A 25,380-nucleotide genomic window follows, 5' to 3' on the forward strand; every position below is an offset into this window, starting at 1 on the left:
ATAATATGGTGTTTAACGAAGATAAGTTCCAGCTCATGCGCTATGGAAAAAATGAAAATATAAAAACGGAAACCACATACAAAACTCAGTCAAATCATAACATAGAACGAAAAGGTAATGTAAAGGATCTGGGTGTACTCATGTCGGAAGACCTTACCTTTAAAGAACACAATAAAGTAGCCGTCACAACTGCAAGAAAAATGACAGGTTGGATAACAAGAACTTTTCACACTAGAGATGCTATACCGATGATGATACTTTTCAAAACGCTTGTGCTCTCTGGAGTGGAGTACTGCTTCACAATGACAGCCCCTTTCAAAGCTGGAGAAATTGCTGACCTGGAGAGCGTGCAGAGATCCTTTACTGCTAAAATCCTCTCAGTAAAACATCTAAACTATTGGGACCGACTAAAGAGCCTAAATCTGTATTCTCTTGAGCGCAGGCGGGAGAGATACATAATAATTTACACACATGAAAGATATTTGAGAGGCTGGTCCCAAACCTGCACAAAGAAATAACATCACATGAGACCAGGAGGCATGGCGGGATGTGCAGAATACCTCCGTTGAAGAGCAGAGGTGCAACAGGTACTCTGAGAGAGAACTATCAACATCAGAGGCCCGAGACTGTTCAACACACTTCCACTACACATAAGGGACATAACTGGCCGACCCCTCACAGTGTTCAAGAGAGAACTTGATAACCACCTCCAAAGGATACCTGATATACTCATACGTCTGTGACTCATACGTCAGGCTGCGAGCAGCCGCGTCCAACAGCCTGGTTGATCAGTCCAGCAACCAGGAGGCCTGGTCGACGACCGGGCCGCGGGGTCGCTAAGCCCCGGAAGCACCTCAAGGTAGATGGTACGCCCCAAGATGGCCGCATGCAGCGCCCTCATCCATGGCCTCCCAGACGGTCTCCCTGGCGGCCACTACGGTCACTGGTGGGACCACTACGGTCACTGGTGGGACCACTACAGTCACTGGTGGGACCACTACAGTCACTGGTGGGACCACTACAGTCACTGGTGGGACCACTACAGTCACTGGTGGGACCACTACAGTCACTGGTGGGACCACTACAGTCACTGGTGGGACCACTACAGTCACTGGTGGGACCACTACAGTCACTGGTGGGACCACTACAGTCACTGGTGGGACCACTACAGTCACTGGTGGGACCACTGCAGTCACTGGTGGGACCACTGCAGTCACTGGTGGGACCACTACAGTCACTGGTGGGACCACTACAGTCACTGGTGGGACCACTACAGTCACTGGTGGGACCACTACAGTCACTGGTGGGACCACTACAGTCACTGGTGGGACCACTGCAGTCACTGGTGGGACCACTACAGTCACTGGTGGGACCACTACAGTCACTGGTGGGACCACTACAGTCACTGGTGGGACCACTACAGTCACTGGTGGTGTAACGGGGGGTGGGGGAAATAGCTCTATCTTGTCCATTATTCCACCCCCCAGTTAACTAACGAGGCCGGGGGAAACAGCTCCCTCTAGTCCGTTATCCCGTCCCCAGTTAGCTAACTATTCTAGAGCACCCTCCAGAGTTCCTAAGGCAGCCTCTCTCGTTCAACACCTTGTAACCTAGGTATTTGACTACCTAGGTGCTAAGACTACAAGGCGCCGCCACTTGATCCGCTACCCGAAACTCTAGAGAGAACTCTAGAATACAGAATCATTGCCACAAACGTACAAGAGAAAACGAAAGGAAAGAAATGAATAGTGAAGTAATTAGTGAGGGTTTGGGGTGAGAGGTAGGGAGGTGGGAGGAGCGAGGAGAATCATTAGTTGAAAGTGAGAGTTCAGAGAGGGGTGGAGGGAGAGGTATAGAGATAGGTAGAAGTAGAAGAGTAGATAGTAGAAGTAGAAAGTAGATAGTAGAAGACGAAATGCTGCCACCATCCATTCATGATCATTACATACAAGACAAGGAATGGAACTTGCCTGTATCACAAAATTCTCAAAGGATGTTATCATGAGTTCATTATTAGTATGTTCCCTCTGTACCATGTATCAACTCCAAACAAGTACTCATTAATATCTTGAATCTAGTAACCACCGAGGCTTTCTCACCTCAACTCAAAGCTCTAGGGAACAAAGACGATTTAAATAATAAGTTCATGATTATATTTCCCATGAAGTATCATAATTTAGCAATTAAATTAAAATGTTCCAGTTTAATATGCAAAGTGAGTCATCATCCAAGAATTCGAGAACCCTACAACTTGACTGCCCCTGATCATCACACAACATATGTAAACACGACCAAGTCACCTTAATGCTCAACTCACCAAGTGTCTCTGCCTATAGCTGGATAGAGAGGGGGGGGGGTCTGTAGTTGACGGAGACTCCCGCCCTGCCGGCCGACAGCCTCCCTGCTAGGGCCGTCTGCTCTGCTGGCTGGTCTCTTCTTAATGCTTCATGCTCTATGCTCCCTCAGTATATATTGGGGACCCTAGTACTAACTCCGCCCACAAGTAGATAGCCTCCGGCACTACCAAGCCACTCCTTAAACGTCGGCATGTTTGAAGGCTACCAGACTACAATTATAAGCTTAGCGGAAGCAAGGTGAAATTCGCATGATCTGACCTCAGGTCACTTGAGGTCATTAACGCTTTGAGGTGTGAGATCTCAGGCAGACAACTGGCGCCTCTCAGATCCTTGTCTGTGACTCATGTACTCTATGTATGTATTAAACTAAACCAAACACTTTTACAGTGTTACAGTGGGACCACTACACTGGTGGGACCACTACAGTCACTGGTGGGACCACTGCAGTCACTGGTGGGACCACTACAGTCACTGGTGGGACCACTACAGTCACTGGTGGGACCACTACAGTCACTGGTGGGACCACTACAGTCACTGGTGGGACCACTACAGTCACTGGTGGGACCACTACAGTCACTGGTGGGACCACTACAGTCACTGGTGGGACCACTACAGTCACTGGTGGGACCACTACAGTCACTGGTGGGACCACTACAGTCACTGGTGGGACCACTGCAGTCACTGGTGGGACCACTACAGTCACTGGTGGGACCACTACAGTCACTGGTGGGACCACTACAGTCACTGGCCGGACCACTACAGTCACTGGCCGGACCACTACAGTCACTAGAGGCCCACTACAGTCACTGGCCGGACCACTACAGTCACTGGCCGGACCACTACAGTCACTGGAGGACCACTACAGTCACTGGAGGACCACTACAGTCACTGGAGGACCACTACAGTCACTGGAGGACCACTACAGTCACTGGAGGACCACTACAGTCACTGGCCGGACCACTACAGTCACTGGCCGGACCACTACAGTCACTGGAGGACCACTACAGTCACTGGCCGGACCACTACAGTCACTGGAGGACCACTACAGTCACTGGAGGACCACTACAGTCACTGGAGGACAACTACAGTCACTGGTCGGACCACTACAGACACTGGTGGGACCACTACAGTCACTGGTGGGACCACTACAGTCACTGGTCGGACCACTACAGACACTGGTGGGACCACTACAGTCACTGGCCGGACCACTACGGACACTGGTCGGACCACTACAATCACTGGACGGACCACTACAGTCACTGGCGGGACCACTACAGTCACTGGCCGGACCACTACAGTCACTGGTCGGACCACTACAGACACTGGTGGGACCACTACAGACACTGGTCGGACCACTACAGACACTGGTCGGACCACTACAGTCACTGGTGGGACCACTACAGTCACTGGTCGGACCACTACAGTCATTGGTGGGACCACTACAGTCACTGGTGGGACCACTACAGTCACTGGTGGGACCACTACAGTCACTGGTGGGACCACTACAGTCACTGGTGTGACCACTACAGTCACTGGTCGGACCACTACAGGCACTAGTCGGACCACTACGGACACTGGTCGGACCACTACAGTCACTGGTAGGACCACTACAGACACAGGTTGGACCACTACAGACACTGGTGGGACCACTACAGTCACTGGTCGGACCACTACAGTCACTGGTCGGACCACTACAGACACTGGTGGGACCACTACGGACACTGGTGGGACCACTACAGACACTGGTCGGACCACTACAGTCACTGGTGGGACCACTACAGACACTGGTCGGACCACTACAGTCACTGGTGGGACCACTACGGACACTGGTCGGACCACTACAGTCACTGGTCGGACCACTACAGTCACTGGTGGGACCACAACAGACACAGGTGGGACCACTACAGACACTGGTGGGACCACTACAGACACTGGTGGGACCACTACGGACATTGGCCGGACCACTACGGACATTGGCCGGACCACTACAGACACTGGTCGGACCACTACAGACACTGGTCGGACCACTACAGACACTGGTCGGACCACTACAGACACTGGTCGGACCACTACAGACACTGGTCGGACCACTACGGACATTGGCCGGACCACTACAGACACTGGTCGGACCACTACAGACACTGGTCGGACCACTACGGACATTGGCCGGACCACTACGGACACACCAACACACCAATGAGATTTGGCTTCCTGTTGTGGGGTACAGGAAGCCCTTTAGGCTTATCGAAGTCCCCCCCCTCCTCCTCCCTCCCCCTAGGGCTCTAGTTAATGTAAATCTAAAAATATCTCACTAAATCTAAAACCTTACTAAATCTCTCTTCACACAAGAGATTTCTAATTCTTGGGATTAACATGGTCATCCTTCTCTGATGTTTTAATCCTAATGTTTCTTGTTATATCTATAACATAGAATGTGTGTGTGTGTGTGTGTGTGTGTTTACTAGTTGTGTTTTTTTTTGCGGGGGTTGAGCTTTGCTCTTTCGGCCCGCCTCTCAACTGTCAATCAACTGTTTACTAACTACTTTTTTTTTTCCCCCACACCACACACACCAGGACGCAGCCCGTGACAGCTGACTAACTCCCAGGTACCTATTTACTGCTAGGTAACAGGGGCACTTAGGGTGAAAGAAACTTTGCCCATTTGTTTCTGCCTCGTGCGGGAATCGAACCCGCGCCACAGAATTACGAGTCCTGCGCGCTATCCACCAGGCTACGAGGCCCCCAATGTGTGTGTGTGTGTGTGTGTGTGTGTGTGTGTGTGTGTGTGTGTGTGTGTGTGTGTGTGTGGTGTGTGTGTGTGTGTGTGTGTGTGTGTGTGTGTGTGTGTGTGTGTGTGTGTGTGTGTGTGTGTGTGTGTGTGAGAGATAGGTTGAGCCAGATGCCTGGTGCCTCACTCAACTTTGCAAGATGAATCATATTAGGTATGGGAGGCTCACAGAGCAGTCGGGGTCGGCCCAAGTGCAATCCTTTGAGAAATATCGCCATTTATTTCATGTTTAATACCCCCCATATTAATTGATTTAACAACCTGTGATTTTCACGGTCTGAATATTGGTGGATTTCCCATAGAGCTGTTTAACAGTATCAAGGACTCTTAGTATATTTTCTGAGCAGGAAGGGAAGGGGGGGGGGGAGGAGACCTGGGCACCGCGGGGTACCCGTTCTACAAATTTTCAACATATGTAAAGCTTTACATATTTGGTACATCTGTATATTGAATTCTAAGCATAAGATCCCTATTAATCATGACTCCAAGACTCCATCACATTTACAAGAGGCGATTACACACAGAGATCACACTAACGTGATGCATCAAATGAACAAATCCACAAGGGCCGTGACGAGGATTCGAAGTTCAGTAGAACTTCGGTTTCAACCCTTTTTACCCTGTCGTAGCTCAGTCGATTAAGGCAGTGTCTGGGATGCTCCCGGACGCAGGTTTGAATCCTCGTCACGGCCCTTGTGGATTTGTTTACAAGAGGCGATGTTGACTGTTCAGTTGTTATTTAGTAACTATTATCATTACTTAATGGTGTAGGAGGAGACGTGTGGGTGTAGGGGGGACGTGTGGGTGTAGGGGGGGACGTGTGGGTGTAGGGGGGGACGTGTGGGTGTAGGGGGGACGTGTGGGTGTAGGGGGGACGTGTGGGTGTAGGGGGGGACGTGTGGGTGTAGGGGGGGACGTGTGGGTGTAGGGGGGACGTGTGGGTGTAGGGGGGACGTGTGGGTGTAGGGGGGGACGTGTGGGTGTAGGGGGGGACGTGTGGGTGTAGGGGGGGACGTGTGGGTGTAGGGGGGGACGTGTGGGTGTAGGGGGGACGTGTGGGTGTAGGGGGGACGTGTGGATGTAGGGGGGGACGTGTGGGTGTAGGGGGAGGACGTGTGGGTGTAGGGGGAGGACGTGTGGGTGTAGAGGGGGACGTGTGGGTGTAGAGGGGGGACGTGTGGGTGTAGGGGGAGGACGTGTGGGTGTAGGGGGAGGACGTGTTGGTGTAGGGGCGGACGTGTGGGTGTAGAGGGGTGACGTGTGGGTGTAGGGGGGGGACGTGTGGGTGTAGGGGGGGACGTGTGGGTGTAGGGGGGGGACGTGTGGGTGTAGGGGGGGGACGTGTGGGTGTAGGGGGGGGACGTGTGGGTGTAGGGGGGGGACGTGTGGGTGTAGGGGGGGGACGTGTGGGTGTAGGGAGGGGGACGTGTGGGTGTAGGGGGGGGACGTGTGGGTGTAGGGGGGGGACGTGTGGGTGTAGGGGGGGGACGTGTGGGTGTAGGGGGGGGACGTGTGGGTGTAGGGGGGGACGTGTGGGTGTAGGGGGGGACGTGTGGGTGTAGGGGGGGACGTGTGGGTGTAGGGGGGGGACGTGTGGGTGTAGGGGGGGGGACGTGTGGGTGTAGGGGGGGGACGTGTGGGGTGTAGGGGGGGGGGGACGTGTGGGGTGTAGGGGGGGACGTGTGGGGTGTAGGGGGGGGACGTGTGGGGTGTAGGGGGGGACGTGTGGGGTGTAGGGGGGGGACGTGTGGGGTGTAGGGGGGGGACGTGTGGGGTGTAGGGGGGGGACGTGTGGGGTGTAGGGGGGGGACGTGTGGGGTGTAGGGGGGGGACGTGTGGGGTGTAGAAAGGGACGTGTGGGGTGTAGGGGGGGACGTGTGGGGTGTAGGGGGGGACGTGTGGGGTGTAGGGGGGGACGTGTGGGGTGTAGGGGGGGACGTGTGGGGTGTAGGGGGGGACGTGTGGGGTGTAGGGGGGGACGTGTGGGGTGTAGGGGGGGACGTGTGGGGTGTAGGGGGGGACGTGTGGGGTGTAGGGGGGGACGTGTGGGGTGTAGGGGGGGACGTGTGGGGTGTAGGGGGGGACGTGTGGGGTGTAGGGGGGGACGTGTGGGGTGTAGGGGGGGACGTGTGGGGTGTAGGGGGGGACGTGTGGGGTGTAGGGGGGGACGTGTGGGGTGTAGGGGGGGACGTGAGGGGTGTAGGGGGGACGTGAGGGGTGTAGGGGGGGACGTGTGGGGTGTAGGGGGGGACGTGTGGGGTGTAGGGGGGGACGTGTGGGGTGTAGGGGGGGACGTGTGGGTGTAGGGGGGGACGTGTGGGTGTAGGGGGGACGTGTGGGTGTAGGGGGGGACGTGTGGGTGTAGGGGGGGACGTGTGGGTGTAGGGGGGGACGTGTGGGTGTAGGGGGGGACGTGTGGGTGTAGGGGGGGACGTGTGGGTGTAGGGGGGGACGTGTGGGTGTAGGGGGGGACGTGTGGGTGTAGGGGGGGACGTGTGGGTGTAGGGAGGGACGTGTGGGTGTAGGGGGGGACGTGTGGGTGTAGGGGGGGACGTGTGGGTGTAGGGGGGGACGTGTGGGTGTAGGGGGGGACGTGTGGGTGTAGGGGGGGACGTGTGGGTGTAGGGGGGGACGTGTGGGTGTAGGGGGGGACGTGTGGGTGTAGGGGGGGACGTGTGGGTGTATGGGGGACGTGTGGGTGTAGGGGGGGACGTGTGGGTGTCGGGTACTACTTAACTGGTAAAGTAGGACGCTGGATACTCAATTTCCTGTCGAACTGAACACAATGAGTAACAGTCAACCATATACAAGTCCAAGCGCAGTTAAAAGCTCAGTACCTCAAGGTACAGTCCTTGCACCACTGCTGTTCCTTATTCTCATATCAGATAGAGACTCAAATACAATTCACAGCTTCGTGTTATCCTTTGCAGATGACACAAAAATCAGCATGAAAATTACCTCTGCCGAAGACATTGAAAAACTACAAGCAGATATCAACAAAGTTTTCGATTGGGCAGCAGAAAATAACATGATTTTTAACAGTGATAAATTCCAGGTACTCAGTTACGGTAAAAATGAGGATCTTAAACATAATACAGGGTACAACACACCATCAAATTTGTCCATAGTAGGAAAACAGCATGTAAAGAATTTGGAAATAACGATGTCCGACGACCTAACGTTTAGGGAGCATAACCAAGCAAATATTGCGGCAGTCAGAAAAATGATCGGATGGATTACAAGAACTTTTAAATCCAGGGATCCCACCACAATGGTTGTACTCTTCAAGTTACTGGTGTTGTCTCGTCTTGAGTACTGCTCAGTACTCACTTGACCCTTCAGAGCAGGAGAGATTGCTGAAATACAGGGAATACAGAGAACATATACGGCACGTATAGACGAGATAAAGCACCTAAATTATTGGGATCGTCTCAAAGCTCTCCAAATGTACTCACTAGAAAGGAGACGAGAGATATACCAAATAATATACACATGGAAAATACTGGAGGGCCAGGTCCCAAATCTACACAGTAAAATAACAACATACTGGAGTGAACGATATGGAAGAAAATGCAGAATAGAACCAGTGAAGAGCAGAGGTGCCATAGGTACAATCAGAGAACACTGTATAAACATCAGAGGTCCACGATTGTTCAACACCCTCCCAGCGAGCATAAGAAATATTGCCGGAACAACCGTGGACATCTTCAAGAGGAAACTAGATAATTTTCTTCAAGAAGTGCCGGACCAACCGGGCTGTGGTAGATATGTGGCCTTCGGGCCGCTACAAGCAACAGCCTGGTGGACCAAACTCTCACAAGTCAGGCCGGGCTTGGGGGGTAGCAGAACTCCCAAAACCCCATCAAGCAGGTAAGCAGGTGGGGGCGTGTGGGTGTAGGGGTGGACGTGTGGGTGTAGGGGTGGACATGTGGGTGTAGGGGTGGGCGTGTGGGTGTAGGGGAAAGAGGGAGGGGGAAGGATGAGGAAAGTATGGGGAAGAGGAGAGAAGAGGGAGGGGTGAGCGTGGGACGACCCCAGTTGGAGGCCATTTATGAGGGAGTGGTGAGTTATGGCGACGCTTCCACTGCATTACGCTGGTAAAATGGTCCTCCATATATTATTGTGCCTCGGACCGAGTTAGTGCGCCGGAGTCCAGCCGATATTGCTGTCGACCTCACGGCCCCACGCTGCTTCCAGAGGCGTGTGTAGGGACGTCCAGCCTCCACACACGCTGCTCCCAGTGGCGTGTGTAGGGACGTCCAGCCTCCACACACGCTGCTCCCAGTGGCGTGTGTAGGGACGTCCAGCCTCCACACACGCTGCTCCCAGAGGCGTGTGTAGGGACGTCCAGCCTCCACACACACACACACGCTGCTCCCAGTGGCGTGTGTAGGGACGTCCAGCCTCCACACACGCTGCTCCCAGTGGCGTGTGTAGGGACGTCCAGCCTCCACACACGCTGCTCCCAGTGGCGTGTGTAGGGACGTCCAGCCTCCACACACGCTGCTCCCGGTGGCGTGTGTAGGGACGTCCAGCCTCCACACACGCTGCTCCCAGTGGCGTGTGTAGGGACGTCCAGCCTCCACACACACACACACGCTGCTCCCAGTGGCGTGTGTAGGGACGTCCAGCCTCCACACACGCTGCTCCCAGTGGCGTGTGTAGGGACGTCCAGCCTCCACACACGCTGCTCCCAGTGGCGTGTGTAGGGACGTCCAGCCTCCACACACGCTGCTCCCAGTGGCATGTGTAGGGACGTCCAGCCTCCACACACGCTGCTCCCAGTGGCGTGTGTAGGGACGTCCAGCCTCCACACACGCTGCTCCCAGTGGCGTGTGTAGGGACGTCCAGCATCCACACACGCTGCTCCCGGTGGTGTGTGTAGGGACGTCCAGCCTCCACACACGCTGCTCCCAGTGGCGTGTGTAGGGACGTCCAGCCTCCACACACGCTGCTCCCAGTGGCGTGTGTATGGACGTCCAGCCACCACACACACACGCTGCTCTCAATGGCGTGTGTAGGGACGTCCAGCCAGCACACACACGCTGCTCCCAGTGGCGTGTGTATGGACGTCCAGCCACCACACACACACGCTGCTCTCAATGGCGTGTGTAGGGACGTCCAGCCTGAACACACACGCTGCTCTCAGTGGCGTGTGTAGGGACATACAGATGTGTTGACAGGAATCACTGTCCTCAGGGATATTTACGCACGGGTCATTGTCCCCATCTACCTGTTGTTGTTCCGGGAATTAATATTCCTGTGGTCTTCTGATTGCGGGTCTGGTCAACCAGGCTGTTGGACGCAGCTGCTCGCAGCCTGATGTATGAATCACAGCCTGGTTGATCGTTCTTCCAGATCTCCAAATGTTCTTTGGAGGCGTTTATGAAGTTCTCTCTTGAACAGCGTGAGATGCCTGCCGGTTATGTCCCTTATGTGTAGTGGGAGAGTGTTGAACAGTCTCGGGCCCTTAATGATAGAGTTCTCTCTCAGAGTACCTGTTGCACCTCTGCTCTTCAACGGGGGTATTCTGCACATCCTGCCATGTCTTCTGGTCTCATGTGGTCTTATTTCTGTGTGCAGGTTTGGGACCACTTTATCTTAATATATTTCGTGTAAATTAATATGTATTATCTAGCCTGCACTCTAGAAAATACAGATTTAAATTTGTTAAGCGATCCCAATAATTTAGATGTTTTGTCGAGTGGATTTAGGCAGTAAAAAACGTTCTCTAGGTTAGCAATTTCTCTAACTGTGAATGCAGTGTGCAACTCCATACCCCCGTCCCCTCCCCTCCCCGCCTCCCCTCCCCTAGAGAGCACTAGTATCTTAAAAATTTATAACTGGTCTGGCATCTCCTTTTTGAAAGATTCTTGTTATCCAGTTATTTTTCTTGCAATTGAGACATATTTTAATGTGTTATTTAATAGGTCTTCCGACATTACGCCCAAATTGTGCCCAACCACTTGGGCTGGACGGTAGAGCGACGGTCTCGCTTCATGCAGGTCGGCGTTTATTCCCCGACCGTCCAAGTGGTTGGACACCATTCCTTTCCCCCGTCCCATCCCAAATCCTTATCCTGATCCCTTCCAAATGCTATATATTTGAAATGACTTAGTGCTTTCCCCTGATAATTCCCTTCCCTAATCCCAAATTGTTTATATTCCTTTTTTCTTTCAACAATATGAATTGACTGTTTTGTATGTGGTTTCCCTTTTCGTCATAGTACAGTAGTTACGGGATATCTTCAGTAAACATGTTACTTCCTGTGGCCCATTGTAACACCTGATTACATGAGAGTGGAGGTTCGCTGTGTCCTCTACATTGTCTACTCTCATGACACTCCTCGTGTCATCTGTGAAGGTACTGATACAGTACTATAGTGTGCATCCTTGACTATGTCTGATGTGTAAATGAGCAAAAATTGCCAGAGCAAGCACACTCATTTTTCCATTTTGTTTATGATGTTAGATCTCTCGGTCTCCAATATTTTGCGACTGCTTTACAACCTCTTTTGTAGCGTGGAGCTATCTTAGCTGTTTATAAGTATGTCAGGGATAACACCAGCATTCTGGAGGCGGATTCACAAAACAGTTGTGCAAATACTTCCGAACCTGTCCATCTTTTCTCAATATTTGGCGGCTTTGTTTCCAATTATTAAACAGTTAATGAGCTCCGAAGCACCAGGAGGCTGTTTATAACAATAACAGTTGATTGGGAAGTTGTCATGCTTGTAAAACTGTTTAATAAATGTAACCAAAGCCATCAAAGATTGAGGAAAGATGTACACGTTCGCAAATGCTTGCGTAACTACTTCGTGAATCTGGCCCCCTGACCCCATCTCCAAATGATGTTTAGTGCTTGTGATGGTGGCTTTTTGCAATTCCTGATGAAAATAGAATTCTAGTAATCTGGGCCTGGTGCAGAGTGCATAGCCATGTTGGGCGTAGTTTTTGGTGATATCTCTGCATGGATCACGGTCTCTGGTGATATCTCTCCATGGATCACGGTCCCTGGTGATATCTCTGCATGGATCACGGTCTCTGGTGATATCTCTCCATAGATCACGGTCTCTGGTGATATCTCTCCATAGATCACGGTCTCTGGTGATATCTCTGCCCGAGTGTGCCGCTGGGTGTGCCAGTACACAGGCAGGCTGCTGGCACTGCCAAACTGAACCTTTCCCTGAGACACCCCTGAAAAACAGCGTCCACACACATGGAATTCGAGCCATATAATATATATATATATATATATATATATATATATATATATATATATATATATATATATATATATATATATATATATATATATATATATATATATATGACAATGTCAGACCACGGAGGAAAATGAAACAGGAATTTCCTTAAGTACTTTCGTATATTAAATACATCTTCAGAAGGAATCCATAGATCATCTATATATATATATATATATATATATATATATATATATATATATATATATATATATATATATATATATATATATATATATATATGTCGTACCTAGTAGCCAGAACTCACTTCTCAGCCTACTATTCAAGGCCCGATTTGCCTAACAAGCCAAGTTTTCCTGTATTAATATATTTACTATAATTTTTTTCTTATGAAATGATAAAGCTACCCTTTTCACTATGTATGAGGTCAATTTTTTTTTATTGGAGTTAAAATTAACGTAGATATATGACCGAACCTAACCAACCCTACCTAACCTAACCTAACCTATATATATAGGTAAGGTTAGGTTAGGTAGCCAAAAAAAGCTAGGTTAGGTTAGGTTAGGTAGGTTAGGTAGACGAAAAAACATTAATTCATGAAAACTTGGCTTATTAGGCAAATCGGGCCTTGCATAGTAGGCTGAGAAGTGAGTTCTGGCTACTAGGTACGACATATATATATATATATATATATATATATATATATATATATAGACGGTTGACTTCCTGTTGCTGCCATGAAGCGCGGCTCCATCAATACAAACTTTCCATGCAATAACATTGCAACAAAAATTCCTAAAATAATAAATCATTTCCAAACAATTGCCTTGAGCCAGTTTGACAAACAAATACGGTGGTTAGTGGCGAGGCTCTAAACACCATATAACCACCCATTACACTTTAGTCAATATAGGATAAAAAAATAAAACACCCTACACACTTGTGTATATGTGACATTTATGTAAGGCATTTACACCAAGTCTTTCGCACTCTCCTGAGTGCTTTGTCAAGGTCTGAGTGTGTGGGTTAGACTTACATCTCAACGTCTGAAGTTAGTGACACAACGTCTTATAACTAAAACTCTAAAATGCCAGACTTGTTCAGTTGAAGGAAAAGTTTTTTTGAGGGTCTCTAATGACTAAACTGCTTAGCAAGAATGGTGGACGAGGGGTGGGGATGGGAATTAATAGGGGAAAGTGTTAAGCCATTAAGACTATATAGCACTGGGAAAGGGATCAGGATGAGGAGTTGGGATGGGACGGTGGAAAAGAATGGTGCCCAACCACTTGGACAGTCGGGGATTGGTGGAGGAGGTAAGGTCTGGTGGAATATGGCGGGGGCCCACAATGTGAGAGGGACCCACAATGTGAGAGGGGGCCCCACAATGTGAGAGGGGGGCCCCACAATGTGAGAGGGGGCCCCACAATGTGAGAGGGGGGCCCCACAATGTGAGAGGGGGGCCCCACAATGTGAGAGGGGGCCCCCACAATGTGAAAGGGACCCACAATGTGAGAGGGGGGCCCACAATGTGAGAGGGGGCCCCACAATGTGAGAGGGGGGCCCCACAATGTGAGAGGGGGGCCCCACAATGTGAGAGGGGGGCCCCACAATGTGAGAGGGGGGCCCCACAATGTGAGAGGGGGGCCCCACAATGTGAGAGGGGGGCCCCACAATGTGAGAGGGGGGCCCCACAATGTGAGAGGGGGGCCCCACAATGTGAGAGGGGGGCCCCACAATGTGAGAGGGGGGCCCCACAATGTGAGAGGGGGGCCCCACAATGTGAGAGGGGGGCCCCACAATGTGAGAGGGGGGCCCCACAATGTGAGAGGGGGGCCCCACAATGTGAGAGGGGGGCCCCACAATGTGAGAGGGGGGCCCCACAATGTGAGAGGGGGGCCCCACAATGTGAGAGGGGCCCCCACAATGTGAGAGGGGCCCCCACAATGTGAGAGGGGCCCCCACAATGTGAGAGGGGCCCCACAATGCGAGAGGAGCCCACAATGTGAGAGGGGCCCACAATGTGAGGGAGTCACAATGTGGGAGGGGGGCCACAATGTGAGAGGGGCCCCACAATGTAAGAGGGGCCCACAATGTGAGAGGGGCCCCACAATGTGAGAGGGCCCCACAATGTGAGAGGGCCCCACAATGTAAGAGGGGCCCACAATGTGAGAGGGGCCCACAATGTGAGAGGGGCCCACAATGTGAGAGGGGGCCACATTGTGAGAGGGGCCCACAATGTGAGAGGGGCCCACAATGTGAGAGGGGCCCACAATGTGAGAGGGGCCCACAATGTGAGAGGGGTCCACAATGTGAGAGGGGTCCACAATGTGAGAGGGGTCCACAATGTGAGAGGGGCCCACAATGCAACAGGGGCCCACAATGCAACAGGGGCCCACAATGTGAGAGGGGCCCACAATGTGAGAGGGGCCCACAATGTGAGAGGGGCCCACAATGTGAGAGGGGCCCACAATGTGAGAGGGGCCCACAATGTGAGAAGGGCCCACAATGTGAGAGGGGCCCACAATGTGAGAGGGGCCCACAATGTGAGAGGGGCCCACAATGTGAGAGGGGCCCACAATGTGAGAGGGGCCCACAATGTGAGAGGGGCCCACAATGTGAGAGGGGCCCACAATGTGAGAGGGGCCCACAATGTGAGAGGGGCCCACAATGTGAGAGGGGCCCACAATGTGAGAGGGGCCCACAATGTGAGAGGGGCCCACAATGTGAGAGGGGCCCACAATGTGAGAGGGGCCCACAATGTGAGAGGGGCCCACAATGTGAGAGGGGCCCACAATGTGAGAGGGGCCCACAATGTGAGAGGGGCCCACAATGTGAGAGGGGCCCACAATGTGAGAGGGCTCCACAATGTAACAGGGGCCCACAATGTAACAGGGGCCCACAATGTAACAGGGGCCCACAATGTAACAGGGGCCCACAATGTGAGAGGGACGCACAATGTAAGAGGGGCCCACAATGTCAGGGCCCACAATGTCAGGGCCCACAATGTGAGAGGGACCCACAATGTAAGAGGGGCCCACAATGTAAGAGGGGCCCACAATGTAAGAGGGGCCCACAATATCAGGGCCCACAATGTCAGGGCCCACAATGTCAGGGCCCACAATGTCAGGGCCTACAATGTCAGGGCCCACAATATCAGGGCCCACAATGTCAGGGCCCACAATGTCAGGCCTACAATGTTAGGGCCCACAACATTACCCCTCTAACCCGGCTGCAGAGATAACAGGTCTTCATCACAAGATAACTGTAAGCTACTTATAACCAGTAATAGGGAGAGTGAGTCGAGGATAACCGAGCTCCCCGCTGCAATGTTTCCAATACCCTGAGCGCCACACCGAGAGCCAACTCTGCAACGTGCAAGGAAGAGATGCCCAATTACCAAGTTTTCCATCCACCTTCCCTTGTGTTGCCTTAAGGATTAGCAACAATGGCCGCCCTCCCTGCGGCTCAAGTCAGAGGTCCCTCACTATGCATTGTGTCATGTTGCTTTCACTTTGCAAATGGAATGTGTGTTCAAAGGCACTTTTTATTTACCTACAAGCTGAGCACAAGGGAGTTGTGGGTAATTGGTTTGTTAGTGGGTATGATGGCTTCAGGGGTATCAAAAGGTGCCACCTGGCTGGGGGGCGCTGCCCCCTTTGCACACTTCCAGAAACCTTTTAATATAAGTGTGCTCAATACAACTTAAAGTGATGGCTCTAGTCCCATCATAACATTGATTTCAAATATTCTATCTTGAATGCTAGTTATGTCTGGATCTTTTGGTGTATTAAGAACTTTGGTAGGAATCGAACCTGTTTAAGAGGTCTGGGAACGTTTTCTTACATGTGATTTAACTGTTTACCTAGCATTAATATTCCCAGGCACCTAGCTGTAAGGAGGCACTCCTTGACACTTACCTGATTGGTTAATACCTGCTTGATGGGGTTCTGGGAGTTCTTCTACTCCCCAAGCCCGGCCCAAGGTCAGGCTCGACTTGTGAGATAGCTTGGTCCACCAGGCTGTTGCTTGGAGCGGCCCGCAGGCCCACATATCCACCACAGCCTGGTTGGTCCGCCACTCCTTGAAGAAAACTATCTAGTTTTCTCTTGAAGATGTCCACGGTTGTTCCGGCAATATTTCATATGCTCGCTGGGAGGACGTTGAACAGCCGCGGACCTCTGATGTTTATACAGTGTTCTCTGATTGTGCCTATGGCACCTCTGCTCTTCACTGGTGCTATTCTGCATTTTCTTCCATATCGTTCACTCCAGTATGTTGTTATTTTACTGTGTAGATTTGGTACCTGGCCCTCCAGTATTTTCCATGTGTATATTATTTGGTCTCTCTCTCGTCTCCTTTCTAGTGAGTACATTTGGAGAGCTTTGAGACGATCCCAATAATTTAGGTGTTTTATCTCGTCTATGCGTGCCGTATATGTTCTCTGTATTCCCTCTATTTCAGCAATCTCTCCTGCTCTGAAGGAGGAAGTGAGTACTGAGCAGTACTCAAGACGGGACAACACAAGTGACTTGATGAGTACAACCATTGTGATGGGATCCCTGGATTTGAAAGTTCTCGTAATCCATCCTATCATTCTTCTGACTGCCGCAATATTTGCTTGGTTATGCTTGTAACCAAGCATGCTTGTAACTTGTCAGGAGCCACGACCGGACACCTGTAAGGAGCCACGACCGGACACCTGTAAGGAGCCACGACCGGACACCTGTAAGGAGCCACGACCGGACACCTGTAAGGAGCCACGACCGGACAAATGTAAGGAGCCACGACCAGACACCTGTAAGGAGCCACGGCCAGACACCTGTAAGGAGCCACGGCCAGACACCTGTAAGGAGCCACGGCCAGACACCTGTAAGGAGCCACGGCCAGACACCTGTAAGGAGCCACGGCCAGACACCTGTAAGGAGCCACGGCCAGACACCTGTAAGGAGCCATGACCAGACACCTGTAAGGAGCCACGACCAGACACCTGTAAGGAGCCACGACCAGACACCTGTAAGGAGCCACGACCAGACAACTGTAAGGAGCCACGACCAGACACCTGTAAGGAGCCACGACCAGACACCTGTAAGGAGCCACGACCAGACACCTGTAAGGAGCCACGACCACACACCTGTAAGGAGCCACGACCACACACCTGTAAGGAGCCACGACCAGACACCTGTAAGGAGCCACGACCACACACCTGTAAGGAGCCACGACCACACACCTGTAAGGAGCCACGACCGGACACCTGTAAGGAGCCACGACCGGACACCTGTAAGGAGCCACGACCGGACACCTGTAAGGAGCCACGACCGGACACCTGTAAGGAGCCACGACCGGACACCTGTAAGGAGCCACGACCAGACACCTGTAAGGAGTCACGACCAGACACCTGTAAGGAGTCACGACCAGACACCTGTAAGGAGTGTCGGAAAATCCGACACCATTTAATATCATACAGATAATAGCTGCTGTATTACCAACAAGTTACCCATAGAAAACGTAACTTGTAGTGGAATTACCGTCTAAAGAAAACGGGATATCATCACCACATACTATTATAATTCACCAGCTATTCTGCTGGGAATTATTCTTAAATACATTAGTCTTTGGACTTTACCATCATAAAAACATCTTATATAAATTAACTTAATTATCAATATTAAAGTAGAGTAAATGTGACCCTTCTATCACGTTCTGAAATCTGGACAATGTAAGCCAGGCGTCAGAGTGGAGGAAGGAGGGCAGCCATTGTTGTTTATGAGACCAGAGGCTCACACGGGAGCAAATTCGGCTCCTGTTAAATTTACTTGGACGTAGTGTTATGGAACCCAAAGGTGTACCATTGTCAACACGCTGTCTACAAATACAAGTTAAGTGTCTATCCGAAACCCGTTTATCATTCATTTATGGCCATTAATGTCAGGATATAGGGTTAGCCGGTTAGAACGCGAAATCGCCTCATACTAAAGGTAATTAAGCCAGGTCTTTAATGTTCCATGTACTGTATAGTGTTTTCTCTGATATAGCTTGTCATATATAGGATTCTGGCTTCACAGCTAGCGCACTTTTGACAGGTCAAGACGAGGATGCAAGATTATGTGCACCAGTTACTGGGTGATAGAAGCTACCTCAAAGAGGATAATTTGGTGTCTACACTCTAGTTATACCTGGTGGACTAACCTGCTGTACTATAAGAGAAGGAACCTCATCAATGTATGTAGCTATTACTGTAATTTGATTGGCTGCATATGTGTAATATAAACCCCCCCTAATGTGTAGAGGATCGATTTGTGAGATTATGAGATTATTGCAGAAATACAGTCCACTTATCATTATACAAATTGCTATCGAAGTATATAAATTAACGTAAATATAAATTCATATAAATTAAACAAATATAAATCTCACAGGTCGGTTCCCACAAGGAGCCACGACCAGACACCTGTAAGGAGCCACGACCAGACACCTGTAAGGAGCCACGACCGGACACCTGTAAGGAGCCACGACCGGACACCTGTAAGGAGCCACGACCGGACACCTGTAAGGAGCCACGACCGGACACCTGTAAGGAGCCACGACCGGACACCTGTAAGGAGTCACGACCAGACACCTGTAAGGAGTCACGACCAGACACCTGTAAGGAGCCACGACCAGACACCTGTAAGGAGTCACGACCAGACACCTGTAAGGAGCCACGACCGGACACCTGTAAGGAGCCACGACCAGACACCTGTAAGGAGCCACGACCAAACACCTGTAAGGAGTCACGACCAGACACCTGTAAGGAGTCACGACCAGACACCTGTAAGGAGTCACGACCAGACACCTGTAAGGAGCCACAGGGATGATTCGCGCTGAGCTATTGTTGTCTTCTTTTTGTTTAATTACAACACTGTGTAAAAGTTAAGGTAATTATGTCCACACAACTGGTTGCTGACCGTGCCACGACCCCTGCACCAGCTGGCTACTGACCGTGCCACGACCCCTGCACCAGCTGGCTACTGACCGTGCCACGACCCCTGCACCAGCTGGCTACTGACCGTGCCACGACCCCTGCACCAGCTGGCTACTGACCGTGCCACGACCCCTGCACCAGCTGGCTACTGACCGTGCCACGACCCCTGCACCAGCTGGCTACTGACCGTGCCACGACCCCTGCACCACCTGGCTACTGACCGTGCCACGACCCCTGCACCAGCTGGCTACTGACCGTGCCACGACCCCTGCACCAGCTGGCTACTGACCGTGCCACGACCCCTGCACCAGCTGGCTACTGACCGTGCCACGACCCCTGCACCAGCTGGCTACTGACCGTGCCACGACCCCTGCACCACCTGGCTACTGACCGTGCCACGACCCCTGCACCAGCTGGCTACTGACCGTGCCACGACCCCTGCACCAGCTGGCTACTGACCGTGCCACGACCCCTGCACCAGCTGGCTACTGACCGTGCCACGACCCCTGCACCAGCTGGCTACTGACCGTGCCACGACCCCTGCACCAGCTGGCTACTGACCGTGCCACGACCCCTGCACCAGCTGGCTACTGACCGTGCCACGACCCCTGCACCAGCTGGCTACTGACCGTGCCACGACCCCTGCACCAGCTGGCTACTGACCGTGCCACGACCCCTGCACCAGCTGGCTACTGACCGTGCCACGACCCCTGCACCAGCTGGCTACTGACCGTGCCACGACCCCTGCACCAGCTGGCTACTGACCGTGCCACGACCCCTGCACCAGCTGGCTACTGACCGTGCCACGACCCCTGCACCAGCTGGCTACTGACCGTGCCACGACCCCTGCACCAGCTGGCTACTGACCGTGCCACGACCCCTGCACCAGCTGGCTACTGACCGTGCCACGACCCCTGCACCAGCTGGCTACTGACCGTGCCACGACCCCTGCACCACCTGGCTGCTGACCGTGCCACGACCCCTGCACCACCTGGCTGCTGACCGTGCCACGACCCCTGCACCACCTGGCTGCTGACCGTGCCACGACCCCTGCACCAGCTGGCTACTGACCGTGCCACGACCCCTGCACCACCTGGCTGCTGACCGTGCCACGATCCCTGCACCAGCTGGCTACTGACCGTGCCACGACCCCTGCACCAGCTGGCTGCTGACCGTGCCACGACCCCTGCACCAGCTGGCTACTGACCGTGCCACGACCCCTGCACCACCTGGCTGCTGACCGTGCCACGACCCCTGCACCAGCTGGCTACTGACCGTGCCACGACCCCTGCACCAGCTGGCTACTGACCGTGCCACGACCCCTGCACCAGCTGGCTACTGACCGTGCCTGCACCAGCTGGCTACTGACCGTGCCACGACCCCTGCACCAGCTGGCTACTGACCGTGCCACGACCCCTGCACCAGCTGGCTACTGACCGTGCCACGACCCCTGCACCAGCTGGCTACTGACCGTGCCTGCACCAGCTGGCTGCTGACCGTGCCACGACCCCTGCACCAGCTGGCTACTGACCGTGCCTGCACCAGCTGGCTGCTGACCGTGCCACGACCCCTGCACCAGCTGGCTGCTGACCGTGCCACGACCCCTGCACCAGCTGGCTGCTGACCGTGCCACGACCCCTGCACCAGCTGGCTGCTGAAACGGTGACTATGACACCAGGAGGTTCTTACGAGTAGACAATATTGAGAACACAGCAGACCACCAAACTGGTAAACACGATGTCGTTCAATGGGCCACAGAAAACAAGGTTAGTTTCAATGACAAGTTCCAGATCCTAAGCTGTGGCATAAAGAAACCAATCACAACAAGGACCCTATATATAAAGCAGAAGCTTTGGAAAATATTCCAGGTACTGGTTAGAGGTGTTGACAAGGAAGTGGGTGAGCAGGACGAGTACTACAGGAGTACGGGAGCGAGTACTCACATCCAGGAGCCGACGAGTCTGGCGAGGACTGGGGTGGCGAGGCAGAGGAGAGCCCCCAGAGCCGCCAGTAGCAGGTGCAGGAGCGCCAGGCCTCCCATCTTGCTGCAGTACCCGCTGCCCCCACACACGCCTCCAGCGCCGCCTGCTTCACCAGCACCCGCGCCGCCCGCCGCCGCCGCCCGCGTTCATGCCTGCCCAACAGAACAAATATATTAATAAAGGAGTTATAATTACATCACATATATTAATAAAGGAGTTATAATTACATCACATATATTAATAAAGGAGTTATAATTACATCACATATATTACAAAACTGTTGCATTACATGGTAGATCTTCGGTACAGGACCTGGGGCCAGATTCACGAAGCAGTTACGCAAGTACTTACGAACGTGTACATCTTTTCTCAATTTTTGGCGGCTTTGTTTATAATTATTAGGCATTTAATGATCTCCGAAGCACCAGGAAGCTGTTTATAACAACAACAACAGTTGATTGTGAAATTTTCATGTTTGTAAACTGTTTCATATATGTAAACAAAACCGCCAAAGATTGAGAAAAGATGTACACGTTCGTAAGTACCTGCGTAACAGCTTCGTGAATCTGGCCCCCAGTATATCATGGGCAAGTATCAACACCAGGAGACTAACAGATGTTGTCATAGCTCGTATAAGACTTGGCTACAAGTATCTCTGGCTGTTCGGCTTGTATAGGGATCTAGATGAAGTAAAGTGTAAAGTGTGTGGACAAAGACAGGGACACACACTTGAGCATTATATCTTGGACTGTGATCAAATTGAGCCATTTAGAGATACATCTAAACTCACATTGTATGAAATGGCAAAACATCTTTATAAGGTGTGAAGGATAGATAAAATTGTTTATGTAATAATCTCCGTTGAGGTCTGATAAAGACCTTTTGTGCCCTCTGTAATGCTTTTTGCGCTACCGCTCACAGGACGAGTATGGGGTGCACAATAAACTACCGCTCACAGGATGAGTATGGGGTGCACAATAAACTACTGCTCACAGGATGAGTATGGGGTGCACAATAAACTACCGCTCACAGGACGAGTATGGGGTGCACAAACTACCGCTCACAGGACGAGTATGGGGTGCACAATAAACTACTGCTCACAGGACGAGTATGGGGTGCACAATAAACTACCGCTCACAGGATCAATATGGGACATTCTACAAGATAATGTTCAAGGGAGTGCGTGTTTTCTCTTTCACAAAGCTCAACCACTTGGGCTGGACGGTAGAGCGACGGTCTCGCTTCATGCAGGTCGACGTTCAATCCCCCGACCGTCCACAAGTGGCTGAACACCATTCCTCTTCCTCCAACCCATCCCAAATCCTTATCCTGACCCCCCTATCCTATCCAAACTTATCTAGTTTGGGAGCCGGTCGGCCGAGCGGACAGCACGCTGGACTTGTGATCCTGTGGTCCCGGGTTCGATCCCAGGCGCCGGCGAGAAACAATGAGCAGAGTTTCTTTCACCCTATGCTCCTGTTACCTAGCAGTAAAATAGGTACCTGGGTGTTAGTCAACTGTCACGGGCTGCTTCCTGGGGGATGGAGTCCTGGTCTAGGACCGGGCCGCGTGGACACCAAAGCCCCGAAATCATCTCAAGATAACCATCTCAAGATAACCCCCCTTCCCAGTGGCATATGTATTCGGAATGGCTTGGCGCTTTCCCCTGATAGTTCCCCTTCCCCCAATGTTTTGAGGACGAGCTGGCCCCACGCACTACTACACCACACCTGCAACCCCTACACCACACCTGCAACACCGCCGGACCCAAGAACTCCAAATATAGCGGTGAAGAAATCACTGCACCTTTATCTGCAAGAAAGCAACGTCTCTTTTATGACGTAATAAGTCCATGAGAGATATGTGCCCGTCACATATCAACATCAGAGGCCCGAGACTGTTCAACACGCTTCTACTACACATAAGGGACATAACTGGCCGACCCCTCACAGTGTTCAAGAGAGAACTATCAACATCAGAGGTCCGAGACTGTTCAACACGCTTCCACTACACATAAGGGATATAACTGGCCGACCCCTCACAGTGTTCAAGAGAGAACTATCAACATCAGAGGTCCGAGACTGTTCAACACGCTTCCACTACACATAAGGGACATAACTGGCCGACCCCTCACAGTGTTCAAGAGAGAACTATCAACATCAGAGGCCCGAGACTGTTCAACACGCTTCCGCTACACATAAGGGACATAACTGGCCGACCCCTCACAGTGTTCAAGAGAGAACTATCAACATCAGAGGCCCGAGACTGTTCAACACGCTTCCACTACACATAAGGGACATAACTGAACGACCCCTCACAGTGTTCAAGAGAGAACTATCAACATCAGAGGTCCGAGACTGTTCAACACGCTTCCACTACACATAAGGGACATAACTGGCCGACCCCTCACAGTGTTCAAGAGAGAACTATCAACATCAGAGGCCCGAGACTGTTCAACACACTTCCACTACACATAAGGGACATAACTGGCCGACCCCTCACAGTGTTCAAGAGAGAACTTCATAAGCACCTCCAAAGGATACCGGATCAACCAGGCTGTGACTCATACGTCAGGCTGTGAGCAGCCGCGTCCAACAGCCTGGTTGACCAGCCCAGCAACCAGGAGGCCTGATCGGGGACCGGGCCGTGGGGACGCTAAGCCCCGGAAGCACCTCAAGGTAACCTCAAGGTAGATCATTCACTAGGGATAATCGCGCGGTGTGTACCCAGTAACTGGATGGGTGAGCGCGCGAACACCCCTCGCTACTGGCTAGGTGATCCTCACTAACTGTAAAAAGCAATAGTTTACCGGTAAACCAGGTCTTCCCATGGGTATACCAGTAAACCAGGTCTTCCACGGAGTACAAATTTGATCTGGTAGAGAACAGATCAAATTCAAGACCCAATTTGGAAGAGAATAGGAAAATGTAACCAACGTCATCCGACAGCCGGATACCGGAGGGGAGGGGCCGGATACCGGAGAACAGAGCAGAAAAACATAGGCCTGGTGACAATAACCTGGTAGGAAAATTGACAGAGGAGCAGCAGCAGGTGGCGCTGGAATGTGGAGAAAAACTCCGCTCAAGGAAAACCTCGTTCTTGAACGGTGATTTTTTTTCCTTCACCCCGAAGCTGGGTGAGCTGGGAGGGCCGTCTCCTAGGAGGCCTGGCTAGGGAGGGTTGTCAGGGAGGCCTGGCTAGGGAGGGTTGTCAGGGAGGCCTGGCTAGGGAGGGCCGTCTCCTAGGAGGCCTGGCTAGGGAGGGTTGTCAGGGAGGCCTGGCTAGGGAGGGTTGTCAGGGAGGCCTCGCTAGGGAGGGTTGTCAGGGAGGCCTCGCTAGGGAGGGTTGTCAGGGAGGCCTCGCTAGGGAGGGTTGTCAGGGAGGCCTCGCTAGGGAGGGTTGTCAGGGAGGCCTGGCTAGGGAGGGTTGTCAGGGAGGCCTGGCTAGGGAGGGTTGTCAGGGAGGCCTGGCTAGGGAGGGTTGTCAGGGAGGCCTGGCTAGGGAGGGTTGTCAGGGAGGCCTGGCTAGGAGGCCTGGCTAGGGAGGGTTGTCAGGGAGGCCTCGCTAGGGAGGGTTGTCAGGGAAGCCTGGCTAGGGAGGGTTGTCAGGGAGGCCTGGCTAGGGAGGGTTGTCAGGGAGGCCTGGCTAGGGAGGGCTATAAGGGAGGCCTGGCTAGGGAGGGCTATAAGGGAGGCCTGGCTAGGGAGGGCTATAAGGGAGGCCTGGCTAGGGAGGGTCGTCAGGGAGGCCTGGCCAGGGAGGGGTTGTCAGGGAGGCCTCGCTAGGGAGGGTCGTCAGGGAGGCCTGGCCAGGGAGGATTGTCAGGGAGGCCTGGCCAGGGAGGGTCGTCAGGGAGGCCTGGCTAGGGAGGGCTGTCAGGGAGGCCTGGCTAAGGAGGGTTGTCAGGGAGGCCTGGCTAGGGAGGGTCGTCAGGGAGGCCTGGCCAGGGAGGGGTTGTCAGGGAGGCCTCGCTAGGGAGGGTCGTCAGGGAGGCCTCGCTAGGGAGGGTCGTCAGGGAGGCCTGGCCAGGGAGGGTTGTCAGGGAGGCCTGGCCAGGGAGGGTCGTC

The 25,380-nt window shown here is 52.7% G+C and overlaps 1 protein-coding gene across 3 annotated transcripts in view; it reads right to left on the reverse strand.

Moving 5' to 3' along the window:
- LOC123769566 (protein Wnt-5b-like) overlaps positions 1-25,380 on the reverse strand; it is a 501,917-nt gene that overhangs the window by 27,615 nt on the left and 448,922 nt on the right. For all 3 annotated transcript variants that reach the window (XM_069308691.1, XM_069308692.1, XM_045760810.2), the window contains one exon: positions 21,275-21,465. In XM_069308691.1, coding sequence (XP_069164792.1) covers positions 21,275-21,372 — 98 coding nt within the window. In that variant the 5' untranslated portion in view covers positions 21,373-21,465. The remainder of the gene's footprint in view (positions 1-21,274; positions 21,466-25,380) is intronic.

The sequence above is a fragment of the Procambarus clarkii genome, chromosome 63 (assembly GCF_040958095.1).
Source record: "Procambarus clarkii isolate CNS0578487 chromosome 63, FALCON_Pclarkii_2.0, whole genome shotgun sequence".
NCBI classification, from domain to species: Eukaryota; Metazoa; Arthropoda; class Malacostraca; order Decapoda; family Cambaridae; genus Procambarus; species Procambarus clarkii.